Source organism: Indicator indicator, chromosome 19 (genome assembly GCF_027791375.1).
Source record: "Indicator indicator isolate 239-I01 chromosome 19, UM_Iind_1.1, whole genome shotgun sequence".
Taxonomy (NCBI): Eukaryota; Metazoa; Chordata; class Aves; order Piciformes; family Indicatoridae; genus Indicator; species Indicator indicator.
In genome coordinates, this window is record NC_072028.1 from 9,646,808 (window position 1) to 9,667,768 (window position 20,961).

The window sequence follows — 20,961 nt, forward strand, 5'->3', positions numbered from 1 at the left end:
AGAGTAGAGGGGGAGGAGAACCTCCCTGGATCTGCTGGACACACTCTTCTTAATACACCCCAGGATCCCACTGGCCTTCTTGGCCACAAGGGCACATTGCTGTCCCATGGATAATTTCTTATCTACCAGGAGTCCCAGGTCTCTCTTCACAGGGCTGCTCTCCAGCAGATCACCTCCTAATCTGTACTGGTACAGTTTATTATTCCTCCCCAGATGCAGGACTCTGCACTTGTCCTTGTTGAACCTCATTTGGTTCCTCTGTGCCCAGCTCTCAGTCTGTCCAAGTCTTGCTCGATGGCTGCACAGCCTTCAGCTGTATCAGCCAAGGCTCCCAGTTTGGTGCCATCAGCAAACCTGCTGACCAGACACTCTGTCGTTCACACAGGGAAAATCTCCCTCACTGCAAGCTCAGGGCAGTGGTGGAATACACCCTTCTGGAGAGGTTTCAAAGCCCATGTGTATGTGGTGCTGAGATAAATGGTTTAGTGGTGACCTGGCAGTACTGGGCTACTGGTTGGACTCTACGATCTTGGAAGTCTTTTAATGATTCTCTGACTTTATATTTGTGCACCTCTCAGGCTGAGAGAGTTGGAGCTGCAGCCTGGAGAAAACAAGGCTCCATGGAGACCTTAGAGCAGCCTGAAAAGGACCTAAAAGAAATCTGGGGAGGGACTGTTTACAAGGGCATGTAGCACTAGGACAAGGGGCAATGGCTTTAAACTAGAGAAGGGTAGATTTAGATTGGACATTAGGAAGAAGCTCTTTACTATGAGGGTGGCAGAACACTGGAACAAGTTGCCCAGGGAGGTGGTGAAGGCTCCATCCCTGGACACATTCAAGGTCAGGCTTGATTGCTGGGGCTCTGAGCAACCTGATCTAGTTGGAGATGTTCCTCGTTAACTGCAGGTAGTTTGGCCGAGATGATCCCAGTGCATTCTGTGCAACAGATATTTTACACCCATACTGACCTAGACAAAATGCAATGTCTCATCTTAGCTATGCAAAACAAGCACTGAGACAGAGAGTGCACTTCCAGAGCTAACTTTCCTTTCCTTCTTACTTGGTGTAAACCAGAAACTTTGACTCCTGGAGCGTTACAGACTTCAAAAGACGACTGCACATATTTACAGCCCTGAATGCAAATGACTCCCTTGGAGCTGACACTTCCTTCTCACCCCCAGGACATCCCAATGAAAGAAACTATGTACTTTTATATCCACAAATGTCACCAGCACTTACTTCTGCACCTGTGATGCCTTGAGGACCCACCATAAGTTAAAGAACAACAACAACAAAAGACATAATAAAAAATAGAATCATACAAGCAATCCCTCCCCGATGCCAGCCTGCTGTCACTACTGCTGAGAGCTGTGCCATAATGCATTTAGTTCCTGTCTGAAGGTATCATCAGCAAGGCACATGTGTGAACCTGCCATTACAGAAATGCCCCAGAGTCTAGTCCCCAAGTCTGAGGCAGGAAAGACACAAAAGAAGAAAAATAATAGTGCTTAACATCCAGTTGTGAGAAGATCAGCCAGGAAATTACAAAAGCTGTGCCTGTTTGGCAAGTAAAATGTAAAATACAGGATTCCAGCAGGGTGGAGGTTGGAAGGGACCTCTGGAGATCATCCAGTCCAGCCCCCCTGCTTTAGCAGGGTTACCCACAGCAGGTTGCCCAGGATCACAATTGCCAGGTGGCTTTGAAATCTCTGCAGAGGAGATTCCATAACCTCTCTGGGCAGCCTGCTCCAGGGCTCCAGCCCCCTCACAGCAAAGAATTTTCTCTTCCTGTTGAGATGGAACCTCCCGGGTTCCAGCTTGTGCCCCCTGCCCTTTGTCCTATTGCTGGGCACCACTGAAAAATATCTGGTAGTGCAATACAGCCTCACAGAAGAGCTGACAATAGCTGAAACACACACACTCTACTGCTCCCAACAACTGTTCTATCCACTGTGAAGTTCCTATGGCTTTCCTTTTCCCTTTCAAGGAAAGAAAACCACAACAGAACAACAAACCCATCCCTGTTCCACTGAAATAATTTAGGGCACTGGGTTGGTTTTTTTTTTTTTTTTTTTTTTTGTTGGTTTTGTTTGTTTGTTTAACCAGAAATTGTGAGATCCATGATCAATTTGACACCAGATTCCAAGCTTTGTAAGGGGACACATAAAAGCTCAGAATTCACAGCAAGGAAATATGCTTAATACAAGGAAATATGCTTAATATTAAAAGGCATTAAGTGCTGATTAAAGGGAGAACCCATCAGAACAACTGGAACTTTGCTCATTGTCCTCTGCTTATCTCCAGAGGGGGTTTGGAAAGGACCTTTAAAGGTCATCCAGTCCAACCCCTCTGCAGTCAACAGAGACATCTGCAACTAGAGCAGGTTGCTCAGAGCCCCAGACAACCTGACCTGGGAATGGTTCCAGAGATGAGGTATCTACCACCTCTCTGGGCAGCCTGGGACAGGGTCTCAACACCCTCACTTTCTTCCTTTTACTTAGTCTAAATTTCCCTCTTTTAGCTTAGCCTTCAGCAGAGGGACATTCCCCAATTTCAAGCTCTCCTTAAAAGGGTTATCCTTCCCCAGGAGAATGAAGAGGAGCAGGGGGCAGGTCGAGGTCCTGTTACCTTGCTGTACTCCTCCCAGGAGTTGCTCCAGGTCCAGTAGTGAGCCTTGTAAATCCCGACTCTCACTGCCATCATCTCGTTGCCACGATAATAGAATATGGGCCTGAGGAGAGCAAAACTGCATGAGTCTAGAGCATAAGTCTTGGGAGGAGTGGATGAGAGAACTGGGGTTCTTCAGCCTGGAGAAAAGAAGGCTCAGGGGAAACCTTCTGGCTCTCTACAACTCCCTGAAAAGAGGCTGGAGCCAGGTTAGGATCAGACTCTTCTCCTAAGGAACAAGTGTCAGGGAGAAGAAACAGCTTCAAATTATCTCAGGGGAGGTTTAGGTTGGACGTGAGGGACAATTTCTTCCCCAAAAGGGTTGTCAAGGCTGGGACCAGACTGCCCAGGGCAGTGGTGGAGTCCCCACCCCTGGGACCAGACTGCCCAGGGCAGTGGTGGAGTCCCCATCCCCGGAAGGGTTTCAAAACCATGGAGATGTGGTGCTAAGGGACATGGTTAAATGATGACCTGGCAGTGCTGGCTTAACAGTTGGACTTGATGATCTTGGAGGTCTTTTCCATCCTTAGTGATTCTCTGAGTGTATCAGACATGGCAGCACGCAGGGCTCAGGCAGCCACCACCAGAGCCACCTTGCTGATAAGGGAGACAAACACTTTAATGGCATCTGGCTTCCGATTGGGCTATCAGTCAGAAGCAGGCTGCCTCCTCGCAGCCTCCGCTGCAAGGTTTTCAATTAACATTCTCTTCAAGTGTTCATCAAGTTGAGAGCTCACAGGGCACAAGAATGCAACATTATACAGCGTGGCTGCCAGTGATTGTTAATCCTTGAACTCGCAGCCCCTGTTATTTCCTCCGGAGCGTGCCGATTTAAACACCAAATGGCTCGGAAGGCTGTCAGCAGAGAGAGAGAAACAAGGATTCACAGACTCTCTGGTGCTTAACCTCCTCTCTAAGGCAGCACCAAGCTATGTGCTGTTAGTGTCACAAGGACAGGATGGCCAGGGAGGACACCAGATGCTGGCCTGCTCTGGTTGACAGCTCAGAAAAACTCCATCTGGTAAAACCTGGCAGCCAGACAGGATTTTATTTTTAACTCTTGTCCATTTTTTTTTTTCCCCCCAAATCTCCTTTTGCATCATATAACATACCACTGAAAACTGTCATTTTTTCCCAGAGGTTTTCCTAATTAAAAATCCATTTGGGAAATGCATTTTTGTAATTTTGGGAGCATTCGTGACAGGACAAGGGGTGATGGCTTCAAACTGGAAGAAAGTAGATTTAGATTAGACATTAGGAAGAAATTCTTCCCCATGAGGGTGGTGAGGCACTGGAACAGGTTGTCTAGAGAAGCTGTGGAGGCTCCAAACCTCTAAGTATTGAAAGCCAGGTTGGATGGGGCCTTGAGCAACCTGATCTAGTAGGAGGTGTTGTTGCCCATGGCAGGGGCTTGGAACCAGATGATGTTTAAGGTCCATTCCAACCCAAACCATCTTCTGATTCTATGATTTGTACTGCCTCCATGCACAGATGCCCTTCCCTAGGCATCTCAGCAATGCTCCTCCTCATTCTTCCAAGAAGTCTCTTGAGTTTTGAGGGTACAAGACAACATTTTACTGAAAGGGACTATCTGCAGGGGAGAGGCTGGATTTGTTGGTGCAGCTCATGGCACAGACTTAGTCAGCTCTTCTCTCCAGTCATTTCAAGCTGCTGACAGGGTAAGATGGTGAAGCTGTTTGTCACTCTCAGAAGGGTACATATATCTTTGTCTTCTGCTCAGAGATGCCACTCAGCACACACTCCTCACTCCAGTGATGCCACCTTGAAACAAATAATCCCTAAAGGCATGGTAAGATTAAAATAGCCATGTCTGAATGACAGGGATGGCTTTAGATCTGTTTTAAAATCATAGCCTTCACTGTGGTATCCTTGCACAAACAATGACTCTTTGTCCTTCGTCACCAGGAACTGCCCTAACAAAGAGGCAGAGCCACTGCCAGCAGAGCCCAATCCTGCACCTGAAATGTTGGGGAAATAAAAGTGGTTTGAGAAAGCTGCCAAAGGGCAGGGTCTGATCTAAACCTGCTTCATTAACAAAAACCCAAACAAATATGTCACAAAGTACACCAGTCACCTCTGTCCTGGCCATAAACTCTCAGTATTTGATAAGCTCTATGTGCCCCTTTGACTGAAGGTGTGGAAGGTGAGTTTTTGCTTTTAAAAGAATAACATTTTCCACGTTTCAAGGAGGATTCCAGCTTTAAGTCACAAGGCTGCTGGTACCATTTTAAAAAGGAAAAAGCAAATGGGGAGAAATTAGAGTTTAAAAAAAGCCAATAATTGCATCTCCTGGAAAGCTTTTGGGAGCTGTGGAAACTGTGACCTGGTCAGGTCTAAGGAAAAAAACAAAGAGAAGGAAGAAAAAATAAAGAAAAGAAAAAAAAAAAGAAAGAAGGAAAAAAGCCATAGAAACATAAAATCATTTTACTTGGAAAAGGTTTTTAAGATCATCAAATCCAACTGGTAACCCAGCAGTGCCGGGTCACCACTAAACCATGTCCCTCAGCACTGCAGCCAGCTCTGGAGTCCTCAGCACAGGAGAGGCACAGACCTGATGGAGTGGGGCGCCAGAGGAGGGCACACCAATGATGTGAGGAAGCCCTCTGCTGTGAGGACAGACCCAGAGAGTTGGGGTTGTTCAGTCTAGGGAAGAGAAGGTTCCAGGGAGGCCTTCTGGTGGCCTTTCAGGACTTCTGGGGGCAGACTTTTGAGCAGGGTCTGTTGTGACAGAAAAAGGGGTGATGGTTTGAACAAAAGAGGGAGATTTAGACTGGGTAGAAGGAAGAAATGTTCTCCACAGAGGGTAGTGAGACACTGGCCCAGGTTGCCCAGAGAAGCAGGAGATGCTCCATCCCTGGAACCATTCCAAGTCACCTTGAGACTCCGAGCAACCTGACGTAGTTGCAGATGTCCCTGTTGACTGCAGGGGGTTGGACTGGATGGGCTTTAGAGCTCCCTTGCAACCTAAAGCATTCTGTGACTTCCATGATGCACCCCAAGTGACTGCTATGGTAAGACAAAGAGCACCAGTCCCAGGGATTTGGTGAGTGCAGTGAAATTCTCTTTTAAATCAAGAGGGGAGCTTTACAAACTTTCCCAGGTGAAGATAGAGCAGGCTTTGCATGAGGGACCTGCAGCTCTTCGTATCAGCTGCTGCCTGAGCTCTCAGGTAATCCTGTCCCCAGGCTTCCTGCTTTAATGGGCACAAAAGCAATTTTACAGAACAAAGCTTTGTGTCTAACACAGAACTCAAACACGTTTTCCATGTGTACGTTTCCTCACTGTCTCACAGAGAAAGAATGTTTGCATTCAGATTTCCCAGGCTGCCAAGTTCCTCATCAAAATCACAACTACAAGACCTCCCTTGACCTCCAGTCCCTCCAACAAGAGCGCCAAGAGCATTTGCTGCCAGATCTTAGCGCCGGTACCCACCAGCTGACAGCTCATAAAGATCCCAAGTCTTTAACCCACAAACCTACTCCTGAAACAGCAGCCAAAGAATCAGGATGTGGGGAGAAGGTGGGCTCGCAGCTCACTCACAGCAGCCCAGCCTCTGCCTTCAGCCTCTCTCAAGCTGGGGCTATCCAGACCCACCATGCCATTGGGTGTTTTCCCACTCATAAATAATACATTCTTCCCTACCCAGGCTACAGTTCTCAGGCTTTTATCTCCCCTACTGCCATATGTTGTTCCAGGGATCCCTGCTAACCCCCTGACATTTTCCTCTGTCCCCAGACTCCACTGTATGACAACATGCCACATGTCAGGAAATCTCACCTCTGCTGGCTTCACCAGAAGATTAGCACATAGAGTAAAGCTCTAGTGCTGCCTCACCTCACTGAGCAGGAGCAAAGCAGCAGCAATTCAGTTAATAAAGTATTTCTGTAAACTTGATGGAAAAACTAAAGCATTGTTTCAGTTATGAGGCAAGGGTGGGAGCACTGGGCTCATAACTAACCTGTCAATTAGCTTGCCCTGCAAGATGGCAGGTAAAAGGTCGATGCCATCAATCTGTCTGTCACTGGGAGGCTGCAGTCCCGCCAGGGAGAGGCTGGTGGTGAAGAGATCCATCACGTTCCCCAGCTGATGGCTGACCTGAAAAATCAACACAAATGCATTTGCAACAAGACCTTCAGTAAAAGCCCAACTGAAAAAAAAAAAAAAAAAAACAACAAGCCTTTGTGTTCCCCCCAGAGCACAGTGTTGCTTCCTGACCCTCCTTCTCTGATAAGCAAATTGTGGTGGTGCTGGGCTGACAGTTGGACTCGATGATCTTTTCCAACAGAAACAATTCTTTGATGCTACGATATCTCTCTTCACAGTGCTGCAGTCCCAGCAAACCTCCTACTAAATTAATAAAGGGAAAAGGATGATCCATATTTATGGATGAACCATGCTAGGTTCAGCTCTGGGTTCTCCAGTTCAAGAGAAACAGGGAGCTACTGGAGAGAGTCCAGTGAAGGCTGCAAAGATGCTGAGGGCACTGGAGCATCACTGTGAGGAAGAAAGGCTGAGAGACCTGGGGCTGTTTAGCCTGCAGAAGAGCAGCCTGAGAGGGGATCTACTCAATGCTCATCAGGAGCTAAAGTGTGGGAAGCTGGGCTCTTCTCAGTGGTGCCCAGCTGACAGGAAAAAGGGCAACAGGCACAAACTGGAACCTAGGAGATTCTGTCTGAAGAGAAGCAGGACAATTTCTTTGCTGTGAGGGTGCTGGAGTCCTGGAGCAGGCTGCCCAGAAAGGTTGTGGAATCTCCTTCTCTGGAGAGATTCCAAGCCCAGCTGGACATTGTGATCCTGGGCAACCTGCTGTGGGAGGGTGGGTTAGACTAGATGATCTCCAGTTGTCCCTTCCAATCCCCCCTATCATGCTGAGATTCTTTGATATTTCTTCACTTCCATGGAGAATTTGCATTTTGATTCATCCATTGTCCTCTCTTTCTTCTCATTGCTGTAGTATGTACTTTACAGGAGCATGTCTTCAGAGAGTTCAACTTAATTTAGCAAATTCCAAGTCATTTGTGGATTGGAAAAAAAAATTCATCACTTAAGAAAAAATAAAGACCTTGATTTGTTCCCTCTCCAGGTCATTTCTGGAGTCCAGAATACCCTGAGAGAGTTTCCAGAAAACACAGGGATAGATGGATAATAACAAAAAGAGCCTGATGACTTCATCTGCAAACCATTTCCAATGATTCAAGAACTGTAAAGTTGGAGTATTTTTAGTAGAAATTTTAATAAGGGAGAAAAACATCTGGGTTTGACTCCAATGGAGATGTACAAGCTGCTTTTCCCCCCACCCCTCCTTGCCTTTTGTTGTTTTTGTTTTGTTTTTTCTCCTTTTCCTTAATTGGAAGCTGTGGTTATCTCTCTGGTCTTAACCATTTATATTTTAAAACCCTAAAAACATCTCTTATTCTTCGAGTCTTTGCTTCCCCCCTGCCTGTGGTGTGCTACAGGAGGATGTTTAGTTAGCCAGCAAAACACTAAACTGAAGCAGATTACATTCAAATCAAGAGGAAGATTGGTTTGCATCAAGATACCAGCATAAGATGTGACATAAAAAGAGCCTTTCCAACTGTACCACTTGTTTGGAGACAAGAAACCATCTGATCCAAGCCCACATCTATAAGTACAGAAGCATTTTCTACCTGAAATCCAAGCCCTAGCAGCAGCCCTGTGAACGTCAGTGTGAACGTTACGATGCTGAGACTATCAAAGACTTTTCCTCTCTGAATCTTCTTTCTCCTCACAAGCAGACCCTCAGCCCCTAAGCTGACACTAATTATTTAAGTGTGACAACAAATGATAACATGATAAATGAATGTGTGTGAGATGCTGGCTCTAGAGGAAACAGCTACAGGGGCCAATGTTGGTTTTGCTGGGACACGAAGCCTTTTATTAAGAGGCTGGGTTGAAAAACGTGAACACAAAAGAGGAATTAACAAGTTTTTGGTAGGGAAAGAAAAAGGAACTGGAGAAAAGAACATGCAGGGGCCTAATGACAGGTTTAACATTACACTATCACACTGCTTGATTGCAGTAATTGCAGATTTTAATGCCTTCCATCCAACAAAAGGTGTTGGCAGGAAGACATCATAATAAAGCTGCACACAAAAATACTTCCACTACTCTGAGGAAGAAAGCAAAGTGCAAAGCTCTAAGCAAAAGAGGAAGGCTGAGCACAGAAACCCTTGCCCAGGAAGTTGTGGGATGGGTTGACCAAGATCAACAAGTCTTGCAGAAGGTCCTGAGTGTTTGAGGTTAAGCCTCTGAAGGTCCCTTCCAACACAAAACATTCTGTGATTCTAGGACTCCTGGATGTTACTGCTGCAGAGGTGGTGCTCAGCCTGTCCTTGGAAGCAGTGACAAATAGAGGTGAGCCCACAAATCCCTGACAGAAAGCAGATGTACACATGAAGTCCTCTCTCTGCATGGAGAAAAGGATGAGGATCTTCTGACACAGAGCTCTGGAGAAGGAACAGCTGATCCCTCAGATGGGGTAACACTGCTATTTGCTCTCCCTGGGGCCATCTGGGCAGCAGGAAGAACTAAAGCTCTATGGGATGGTACTGCACGCTCTTTGGACTGCCCCCTTGCACAGGCTCTTTTCTGGTCTTGGGGTGCACTCAGAAAGGACCAACACATTAAAAAAAACAAACCTCCAAACCACCAGCTCCTCACAGAGCTGGAGAGCTTGATGAGCTACTGGTGCTGGGAACACTGTGCTCTCTTTGAAGTCAAAGGGGATTACAAGTGTTTAGCACCTCAGCAGAGATGCTCAGTGTCTCACAGGCTGGTCTGCCAGCTAATTTACCCCACACATGCCTTAGGAGAGCTCCAGGGTTAGCAGAGCACCATATGCAGAGCCCAGAATCTAATAAAGAGGAGATCTGGCCCACGCCTGCTTCCTGAGCACTGCTGTGACAGGAGCAGGTGGGCAAACCAGGTCTGAGCCTTTTTGTCTCTGGACCTCTTACTATTTATAATGAAAACCCAAAAGTCACTTTTCTTCTCATTGCTCTGTTCCCTCACCTCAATCTTTTGATAACAGCCAGCAAAAGGCAGTCACTGACCTGAGCCTCGTGCCTCTAATATCATCTAATTTATACACTGCCTTGTGACAATCCTGTGGGGCCACCATGGTTCTCCTTGTACTGGCCCTTATTAACCATAGCCAGATGTAGATGACTCTCTTTAATCATCCAATTACGTTTCTGGTCTCAGACAACATTTTTTCCATGAAGCAGAGAAAACTTCTTAAGGAAATTAAATGCCCAAGCCACAGCCACTTGGATTTATCTGTGCTCTGCAGCACCACATTGAAAAAGAGGAGGGGGGGAAAAAAAAAAAAAGAAGAAGAAAAAAAAAAAGGTTAATATTTCTATAAAACTTTGAAGTATTTTCAGAGGAAAATAGAAAAAAATTACCATTTTCTCCTGTCAACAGTGCTCTTTCATTCTGGCTGCTTTTCCCATTTATTTATTTTACTTCCAGAAAAGAGAAGAGAGAGAGAGGAAAAAAAAAACTAAAAAAAAAAAAATCCAGAAAGGGCAACAGCCCAGAGAAAATAAATAATATAGAGAAAAGAGTGAGATCAGATATTGCTGCTATCAGCGAGAACCAGCCGGTATTACGCACGTAAGAAGGGATTTTTTCCCCCTACCACCTCCCCTCCTTTTTTTTCTTCTTTTCCCCCCCTCTCCTCCCCCCTCCTCCCCTTCTTTTTAATAAACTCTCAGTCTACACATAATGTCTTTAAGAAAATGAAATCCTTTTGCTGTGGGCCACGTCGCTGGAAGAAATCGTCAGCGCCGCCGTTATCAGCGCTTTCAAGCTCTAACTGGGAATCAAAGGCGACAATTAATAAAGTCGCCCCCGCCAGGAACGGGAAAGGAGGGAAGCTAAACATTTGAAACTGGGGAGGGGTGAGGGGATATGGGGGGGAACAAATGTCAGGGTGTTTTTAAATAAAATCCTTTTACAGTTATCACAGCCAGCAGACCTGATATCCCTGTCTAATTCAATTTCAATTTGCGCCCCGTGGGAGATAGGGAAGAAAAGGTTGCAATGCTGTCTTTGGGTTGATATGTTCTTTTCTCCTTCAGGAAGCAGGCACAAGAGAGGAAGGGGAGGAGGGTGAGGGAAGGAGAGGAGGAGGAGGAATCAAATACCAACAGAATATGCTGCTTAGTTGCTCGGTTTGGGGTTTGATGGTTGTTTTTTTGGTGGGGGTTTATTTATTTATTTATTTATTTAACCAGCTGGATCCTTCCAGAAGGGGAATGTTGAAATGCTGATTTGTTGTGAAGTCACCTGGAAAACGGAGCTGAGGAAGAAACTGCAGAAAAGCTGTTTGTGTGTGAATAAATATTCCTGATGGGAGAGGAGAATTAACTGGATGTTGATGCCAAGAGCAACACACGCTCCTGAGGCATCCCTCTCCCCAAAAATAACTTGCAAATCAGCCAACTGCACCAATTATCCTAACCTACATCAACAGCCTGTCAAGCATTCACCAGCCTGTCCCCTAACTTCTCCTGCTGAAAGGAAAAGGTTCTCCTTTACTTCAGCAAACCAATGTACCCATAATAGAAATGCCACCCCACAACAACCCCATCTATCAGTAAGAGTGATGTGTCACCAACATGGCCTGGCTGAAGGATCAGGCACAGAGGGACCTCATGACGTTCAACCAGAGCAAGTGTAGGGTCCTACACCTCGGGAGAAGTAACCCTCTGCACCAGTACAGGTCAGGGGTTGATGTGCTGCTGGAAAGCAGCTCTGAGAAGAAGGACCTGGGAAGTGCTGGCAGACAACAAGCTCTCTCTGAGCCAGCCATGTGCCCTCATGGCCAAGAAGGCCAAAGGTCTCCTGGGGTGCATTCAGAAGGGTCAAAGCAGGTTCTTCACCCACTCTGCCCTAGTGAGGCCACAGCTGGACAACTATGCTCAACTCTGGGCTCTCCAGTTCAAGAAAGACAGGAAACTACTGGAGAGAGTCCAGTACAATGCTGAGGGGCCTGGAGCATCTCTGTGAGGAGGAAAGGCTGAGAGATTGGGGATGTTTAGCCTGGAAAAAAGCAACCTGAGAGGGGATCTGATCAATGCTCAGCAAGAACTGAAGAGCAAGGGGCAAGAGGGTGGGGCCAGACTCTTCTTTGGGGTGCCCAGTGACAGGACAAAGGGCAATGGCCATCAACTGGAACCCAGTTGGTTCCACGTGAAGATGAGGAAAAAATTCTTTGATGTGAGGGTGCTGCAGCCCTGCAGCAGGCTGCCCAGAGAGGTTGTGGAGTCTCCTTCTCTGGAGAGATTCCAAACCCACCTGGACGTTGTGATCCTGGATAACCTGCTGTGGCTGCCCCTGCTTTAACAGGAGGGTCAGACATGATGATCTCCAGAGGTGCCTTCCAACTCCCCACCATGCTGGGATTCTGGGATTAATAAACTGCCAGATCCCATCAGCAGAATGAGCCTCCTACCTAGTCACTGGATTTCACTGCCCACAGACACAAGCCCTATTTCTCTGCCTCCATTTGGGTTTTGGCCCTTTGCCTGCTCCTCAAAACATCCTCAGCTGCAAAGGAACAACCACTGCAGCTGGAGCAAGCCCAGCACAGAAAGGAGGAGCTGACCCTTCAGCTTTGTGCTTGGCAGTCCCAAGAAGCTCCTTGCTCCCCCCTGGTGTGGGGCACCCAAGCCTTTTTCTTTTCAAAAGAGCTGAAGGAAACAGAGTGCTGAGAAATGTTGAAGCAGTTTTCCTGCATCTTACAGATTCTTGGACTTCAGAGGACTTGGGCTGACTCATGTGAACTCACAGTCCAGAAGATGTTGAAGCAACAGACTTTATCAGACAGAAAAGCAGCCAAAAATGCACCAGCAAACACATGCCTCTTCACTTGCTATGGCAATGAGGAAGCAACAACTACCTAGAGGGTGACCTAGAGTGAGTTGTATCACACAGAAGCGATGCCAAACCTCTCACCTGTGGCCAGGGCTGCTGTGGGTACCAGTACTGGAGCCTTTGTGGCAAGAACACAAGCAGAAAAGACATCAGTAGCTAGCACATGTTTAGAGATCAGTAGCATCATACAGGGGGGCAATACAGGGCAAAGCATTACATCCTGGGGACAGAACAGGCTATTCCAGGTGTCCAAGTGGAGTCCAGAGGACATCTGGAGTGTAACACCTGCCCATGCAGACATTTGACCAGCAGCATTGGGAACTGGAGCCCAGGATAGGATGAGTACAAGGTTAAACATAGGCTTAAGAGCCAAGGATGATACCAGCAGTGGTGGAGAAGGGGATTTTGGGGCACATACATGCCTCAGTAAACCTTAAGCAGCTCACTGAGCATGCCTAGGTTCATGAGAGCACAGTGTCAGTCACATCATCCATCTCTGCAAACGGGGTTCTGCTCAGAAACCACTGCTCACAGGGATCCAAACAGCAGCTCCAGCTGCAGCCTGAAGCAGAAAGCCATGCCAGCACACCAGGCTACCAAGAACACTGTGCACCACAAAGCTTCACCACTTCTCAACATGCAAAAGACTACCTGTGAGAGAGGCAGCAGCCTGTCCCAGCTAGGAAAAGAAGCACAATGATTTCTCTAGTCATGGTGTTAATTATGCTTGGAGTTACTACAATGGAAAGAATGTTTAAAATTGGTATTGATTTGTCCCCATTTTTAATGCATGTTTACTTTTAGCACATTATTTAGTTTGGACACAGAAAACAAAACAGCTTCAGTTCCATGTTCCCATATGCTAGCCCAGGGCTGTTTTACTTGGCTTGTAAAAGCTTCATGGAAAGGTTTAAATTTAAACAAAACAACAACAACAAAAAAAAAAGAGACTGTTTTCACTTCAAATTAAAGAAATCATAGAACATCCCTCACAGGTTTTGTGAAAAATGAAGAAACTAAGCTCTCCCCCCTTGCCATCAGCTGCAGATCTAAGTGAGCTGGTGGCTACCTCCTCAATGGGAATGATAAATTATCATTATCCTGACTCAATTAGAGCAGCAAAAGGGATGCAACTTGGAGAAATGTTTTATTTATGAAGAGTTTGCTCTCTTAAGCACAGTGCCCAGTTAATGAAGTATTGCTTTCTTCAGGGATGAGAGATGCTCACAGAGGAGAGGGAGCTGATATTATTTACTGTGAACCCTGCCTGCAGAAGAATTGATTGCATCCTTCTTTAATGAGAGCTGGGACAAGAGAGGCTGGGAGTGCCACTGGAGGATTATTTTGAAGTGATCATATCTTGGGCTTGTGTAGAGGCAGAGAAGAGCAATAGGCTGGTATCTAGACCTCCTTGAGTGGAACTTTCATCAAACACCAAAGTGAGAGCTGTGAGGGTCAAATCACTCAATGCTTCAGGGCACAAAGAGGGTGTGAGGGCAACACACTCCTGCTCTCAAGTGGGACACACATTAGTGATGTGCCTTTATGCTTCCATTTAAACACACAACCCATGAAGACACTGTTGATTCAAAAGAGTTGAGGGTTTAAACAGAGCAGGAAGACAGACCAGACTGCTTGGTGTTCACACAGTGTCGATCACAGACCCTCTAGATGCAAATTTCCAGTAACAAACAGGCATAGCATCATTCTCCAAAGACAGCATTCAGCTCCTTACCCAGACAAGCATCTGGGCTGACACACTGGGCATGTTAAAAGTCTCTTCTACAGCCTACTGAACCCAGCAAGAACCACTCCACTCACTTCAGCCCACTTCAGTAATCAGAACTGTTCAAAGCAGCTACTCACCCCTCCTGCAGGTATATGTCCAGGCCACCAAGCAATAGCTGGCTCTCTCATGCCACCTTCAAAGGTGGTTTCTTTGCCACATAGAAAAGGACCGTTGCTTCCTCCTAGAGAGAAGAAAGAAGCCAAAAAGACATCACAGAATCACAGACTGGGCTTGGTTGGAAGGGACTTTAAAGATCATCTAGTTCCAAATGCCCTACCATGGGCAGGGACACCTCCTGCTAGAGCAGCTTGCTTTGAACACTGCCAGGCTTGGAGCCTCCACAGCTTCTCCGGGCAACCTGTTCCAGTGCCTCACCACCCTTGAAGGGAAGCATTCCTTCCTCCTCCTATTTCAAAGGAATGCTGTCAACTAGGGCATTTTTAGGCTGGTTTTAAATCATTTTTCATTTCTGCATGGATGCTTCTTCAAATAACACATTCAGAGTAGCTTTGTTTAAGGGTGGTTTGTTTGTTTGTTGTGTTTTGGACTCTCTTTTCAGTACAAGGAGCAAGTGACAGACAATTTGCTGTCAACCAAACAAAGTTAAAAAAAACAAACAAACCAACCAACCAACCAAACAAACAAAAAAACCCAAGCCCCCAAACAAACAGAAAATACTTTGCTGGCATTTTCCTTCCCTCTAAGGATGTTAACTGCTGTTTGTAACTGAAGGAGATCTGATGCTTTCAGGCAGAAATGGTAATTTTTTCATAATCCTTTTAAAGTACCAGAGCAGTGTTAGATGCAGAAACAACAGGGAGAGACACAATCATGCATTCCCTGAACGCTCACTCTGTGACAGCAAGTGTTGTGCAGCAAGGTCTGGGTTTTTTAACCCAGCCTTGTAGCTAAGCTTGCTGGAAGAACAAACAGGGAGGTCTTGTGACTGCTCCCAGGTCACAAAGTCAAACACAGTGGTTCAGCTGAAATCATGACTCTGGATACTCCCTGCTCTGTGGTCCACTAACCACGAGACAGCCTGCCTCCAAATAGAGGAGACTGGGTTAGAAAAATCAATCTGCAACGACTCTGTTGGAGAGAAACGATCATTTCAACAAAAGAAAAGTTGTGAAGTAACAAAAACACTTTTTCTTCTTGCTATTTTTCATGAGAACTGAAGAAGGAGGGACTCAAACTCCCTGTGATTACTCAGAAAGCTCAAATATTTGGCAGATGGAGAGTAAACACCCTGCTAAGTTACTGTGCCTGGTCTTAAACTAAAAGATATTCACCTCGACAACAGAGCACAAAATGGAAACAGAAGCAGGTGAACAGCCATACTGAGTCAGGCCAAAAAAGTCCATTTAACCAAGAATACCTCCTCCAACAGTGACCAGAAGTGATGAACAGAAGCAAACTCCAAACAGAAACACTCTGCATTGAGGCTTCTCCTAACTGCAAACAAGAAAACTCCAGGTACAACCTTCCTTCCCCTCCAAGACAGAGATTTAAGCCTTGATTTCACAACCCCAGCCCAGGTTTGTTCACCTGGGACTCACCTTCTTCTGGAGCTGAAATGAGAGCAGCCCCATTGTCAGAGGTGAAGAACACAAAAGTGTTCTCACTGATGCCCAGCTTCTGAAGGTGTTTCAGGATTTTCCCAACACTATCATCGATTTCTCGCACGGCGTCCCCGTAGCTGAGGCAAAGCAGATGAAAAACATTAAAAAAGCAGAAAACCAAAAAAAAAAAAAAAAATCAGGACAAAACATAACAAAACAAAGTGGCACAGAGCAGAATGCACTGCAACCAGCCACAAAGCTTTTAGTGGGCGAATTTTATACCTGTGCAGCAGAAATACTTCTCTTACACATCAGGTAATAAAGTTTTCTGTTGTCACTGCCAAACCCATGTCTCCTACCTGCAGAGAGCAACCTCCCTTGGGTGTTGAGTCAGAATTTGTTCAGACTGAGCCACTCTTGGCCAGGGACCAGCCACTAACACTAATTTAGCTATAAATATAGGTGAAGCCTGTTGGCCACAGACTTGACGCTAATAACCTGGTTGTGCTTATGGGTGCTGGTTTGAAGCTGTGCTCTCTGAAGCAAGGCTTCCAGTATCTCCAGAGGTCTTTGCATCCTGTAAATTGGGGGTTTCACTTGCTTTTCTACTTGCTGGTCTGATTTATTGGCTTTTGAAACAGGAAAAAAAAATCATACAAAAGGCTTCCAAAAAAATCATCTGTGCCACATACTCGTTACTCACATGACTGGTAAAGGAGCTTAGACTCTCACTTCTCCCCCATTTTAGTCACAGGAGCTTCCTTTCAGATTACAGCAAAAGTATTAAAAATAATCCAAACGTATTCCTTGACGAACTAATGCACTTCAGCACAGAATCCCAGCATGGTGGGGGTTGGAAGGGACCTCTGGGAATTATCATGTCCAACCCCCCTGCTAAAGCAGGGTCACCCACAGCAGTTTGCCCAGGATCACAATGTCCAGGTGAGTTTGCAATCTCTCCAGTGAAGGAGACTCCACAACCTCTTCGGGCAGCCTGCTCCAGGGCTCCAGCACCCTCACACCAAAGATGTTTCTCTTCCTGCTCAAGTGGAACCTCCTGGGTTCCAGTTTGTGCCCACTGCCCCTTCTCCTGTCCACTGGGCATCACTGAAGAGTTTAGCCACATCCCCTTGTCCCCCAGTACTCTTGCTGAGCATTGAGCAGATCCCCTCTCAGGCTGCTCTTTGGCAGGCTGAACTGTCCCAGGTCTCTCACCCTTTTGTCCTCACAGAGATGCAAAGATGCACTTATGGCTTCCACTGGACTCTTCCCAGTAGTTTCCTGTCTCTCCTGAACTGGGGAATCCAGAACTGGACCCAGTACTCCAACTGTGACCTCTCTAGGGCAGACTAGAGAGGGAGGGGAACCTCCTTCAACCTGCTGTTCACACTCTTCATGCACCCCAGGAGACCGTTTGCCTTCTTGGCCACAAGGGCACTTTGCTGGCTCATGGACAATTTGTTGTTCCCCAGCACTCCCAGGTTCTGCTTCTCAGAGCTGCTTTCCAGCAGACCAGCCCCTCACCTGTACTGGTACAGGGGAGTTATTCCTTCCCAGGTGCAGGACCCTACACTTGCTCTTGCTAAACTTCATGAGGTTATCCTCTGTCCAACTCCCTGTCCAGGTCTCACTGCATGACAGCACAGCCTGGTGGGGTGTCAGCCCCTCCTCCTAGCTCTGTATCAGCAGTAGGCTTGCACACACACACACCCCCCTTGGAGAACTGCTCTATATTCTTGGATCTATAAAGAGTGCTTAGCTTTTCTGTTTCTGCAGCATGAAGTATTAATCAAAAGAAGACAATAAAAGCAATGCCAGAAACCCAAGACTTACAGTCCTCTCTGACTGGTGCCCAGGAACTGTTTGGAGGCATAAACAGGAGCGTGGGTAGCATCAATTGCCCAGTATAAAAAGAAAGGCTGCTGGCTGGCCTGCTGCTTGCTAATGAAATCGAGAGCTTCCTGTAAACAACAAGATAAAAAAGGAATTTAATAGAATCATCCTCTGCCATCTCTCCAAAAACAAAGCAGAATAAAAAGTCACTGTGGTTTTGAAACTGGTTTTACTACAGACAATACCTGCAGGTAGATCTGAGTCAAGTTGGCTTCACCTGTTTTCCGATCAATCCTGAAGTCTTCATAATATCTTAAGACAAAGTGGAGAGAAACAAAAATCAATCTTAAAAAAAAAAATGTACATTAAAAGGTTCCCCCCCCCCTTCTTTCCTGTGTAAGTTGCAGCTGCCACTCAGCAAAGTCACTTCAGATATTAAAAAGAATGTCACCATATTGTTTGATTCTGATTGGAAAAAGCAGTGGAACAACAAGATCCAAACGAATGAGGACTGAGTTTTGGAGAAAACTAAGCCCCTGACTCTTCACTGTTAAGCTATTAGAACAAGGGTAGGATGCTTCAAGATCTCACATCCCTACCCTTTCAGAGAATCATAAAGGGACCTTTCAGATTATGGAGTCCAATTGTTAACCAGCACAGCCAGGGCACCACTAAACCATGTCCCTCAGCACCACACCTACACAACTGAAACACCTCCAGGGTTAGGGATTCCACCACTGCCCTGACCAAGGCCTTGACAGCCCTCAAGGGGAAAATATCGTTCCTCGTGTCCAACCTAAACCTCCCCTGCTCCAACTTGAGGCTGTTTCCTCTTGTCCTGTTGCTTGTTCTTTGGGAGAAGAGACTGACCCCCACCTGGCTCCAACCTGCTTTCAGGGAGTTGCAGAGAGCCAGAAGGTCTCCCCTCAGCCTCCTTTTACTCCAAGCTGAAGAACCCCAGCTCCCTCAGCTGCTTCTCACAGGTCTTGTGCTCTACACTTTGTTGCCCTTCTCTGGATATGCTCCAGCACACCTCAATGTCTCTCTTGGAGTGAAGTGAAATAAGAGAGATGAGGTAGCTCTCAAGAGAGCTGTTTGAAATGTGAGTAAAACTGTCACAAGTACACAACAACATCCAGTGAGACAGAGCAATCCTGGAACCAAACCAGGCTGCTTTGGAAACTTCGTGTTAGAAGTATCTTTAGCCACCAATTAAGCCAAGGAGGGCAGAGAGCAGTCCTCAGGAGAATGAGTTAAAGAAGGTATCAGACTCAAAAGTGAAAAGAATGGCAGAGGCTGACTATAGGCTTGGAGCATGGAACAGTGTTATGCAACAGACAAAAGGTTATTCCAAATGGGAAGAGAAGGAATAAAAAGGCCTTTCAGTACAAATGGAACCAGCTTCCAAGAAAAGTAGCAGAGTGAAACCATCACAGGAAGCCTTTAGGATGCAATGGGAAAAGAAAATATCTCTGGGAGTGAGGCAGCTACAGAATCCATAAATCCCAGCATGGTGGAGGTTGGAAGGGACCTCTGAGGATCATCTAGGGTAACCCCCCTGCTAAATCAAGAGTCACCCACAGCAGCTTGCCCAGGATCACAATGTCCGGGTGGGTTTGGAATCTCTCTGGGCAGCCTGCTCCAGGGCACTCTGTAGTCACTTCTTATGAGGAGCAGCTGAGGGAACTGGGGTTGTTCATCCTGAAGAAAAGGAGGGTGAGGAGAGGCCTTCTGGCTCTCTACAACTCCCTGAAAGGAGATTGGAGCCAGGTGGAGCTCAGTCTCTCCTCCCAAGGAAGAAGTGCTAAAACAAGAGGAAATTGCCTTAAGTTGCACCAGGGGAGGTTCAGGTTGGATATTAAGGAAAATTTCTTTACTGAAAGAGTGGTCAGGCATTGGAACAGGCTGCCCAGGGAGGTGGCGGAGTCACCATTCCTAAAAGGATTTCAAAGCCATGCAGAGGTGGTGCTGAGGGACCTGGTTTAATGGGCATAGTGGTGTTGGGTTGACAGTTGGCCTTGATGATCTTAGAGGTCTTTTCCAACCTCCATGATTCCATTCTATGATTCTAGTCAGCCTTTCAGGTCACACATGAGACAGGATAGCCCCAGTCCTTGACAGGCTGTAAAGATCCTTTCCATGGGATGAAGTAGCTGCAGACCTGCCCATCCAGCCAAGACTGTAACTCTGATTCTGCAGCTGGATTTGCCAACCCCTTCTCACTGAAATGGATTTGCTATGCTGACACATCTTCCAGCACTGGAACATCAGAGGGACAGCAGAGAAAAGAACATTACCAAGCAAGCAGCTGAGTTACCTGCCGATCATCTCCCAGTCCCTGTACACAGGGATATTGGGGAGCTCTCTGTTATCAAAAGGTCCAAAATGGCAGTTTGGGGATCCAAACCATTCATCAAACCCATGCTTCAGGGGGTGGAACTGGGGCCTGTGACCCAGATGCCTAGAGACAGAAGAAACAGATGAGTTAAAATTCTACTGCAAAGCAGCAAATCATCTCACCAGAATGGCATGTGAGCAAACAAGCTTTGCCTAAGAAGAAAGGCTTCAGCATTTTAATCAAATAAAGCCTGCAGAGCCTTGACTCCATGTTCTCAGGCTTGGGGCAAATGCAGCCATGCAGCCCTGCTCCAGCTCTCACATACATCCCAACTCACTGTCAAGCCTTTGGTTTCCATTATTTCCTTCTAATGGTGTCCTCTCAATGGTCTGTACTGAGGGAACTACACTGCTCAGAGGCACTGTGAAGATGGACATAATTCCTGGAATCACTAAGGTTGGAAGAGACCTTTAAGATCATCAAGTCCAACCATTAACCCAGCACTGCCAGGTCACCACTAAACCATGTCCCTCAGCACCACATCTCCAGGGCTCTGAAACCCCTTCAGGGATGATGATTTTACCACTGCCCAGGGCAGCCTGGGCCAGGCCTTGACACCCCTCAAAAGGAAGAAACTGTTCTTCATGTCCAATCTAAACCTTCCCTGGCACAACTTGAGGTCATTTCCTCTTGTCCTGTCACTTGTTGCTTGGGAAAAGAGACCACCATCCACCTGGCTCCAACCTCCTTTCAGGGAGTTGTAGAGAGCCAGAAGGTCTCCCCTCAGCCTCCTTTTCTCCATGCTGAATAACCCCAGATCCCTCAGCTGCTCTTCACAAGACTTTTTC

General features: G+C 46.6%; 1 protein-coding gene across 1 annotated transcript in view; it reads right to left on the reverse strand.

The window, feature by feature from the left end:
• GALNS (galactosamine (N-acetyl)-6-sulfatase) overlaps positions 1–20,961 on the reverse strand; it is a 61,683-nt gene that overhangs the window by 29,590 nt on the left and 11,132 nt on the right. The window contains exons 5-11 of the mRNA XM_054389574.1: positions 20,093–20,236; positions 18,021–18,087; positions 17,776–17,903; positions 15,940–16,079; positions 14,458–14,561; positions 6,647–6,783; positions 2,629–2,731 (exon numbers count right to left, since the gene is read on the reverse strand). Of these exons, the coding sequence (XP_054245549.1) occupies positions 2,629–2,731; positions 6,647–6,783; positions 14,458–14,561; positions 15,940–16,079; positions 17,776–17,903; positions 18,021–18,087; positions 20,093–20,236 (823 nt within the window). The remainder of the gene's footprint in view (positions 1–2,628; positions 2,732–6,646; positions 6,784–14,457; positions 14,562–15,939; positions 16,080–17,775; positions 17,904–18,020; positions 18,088–20,092; positions 20,237–20,961) is intronic.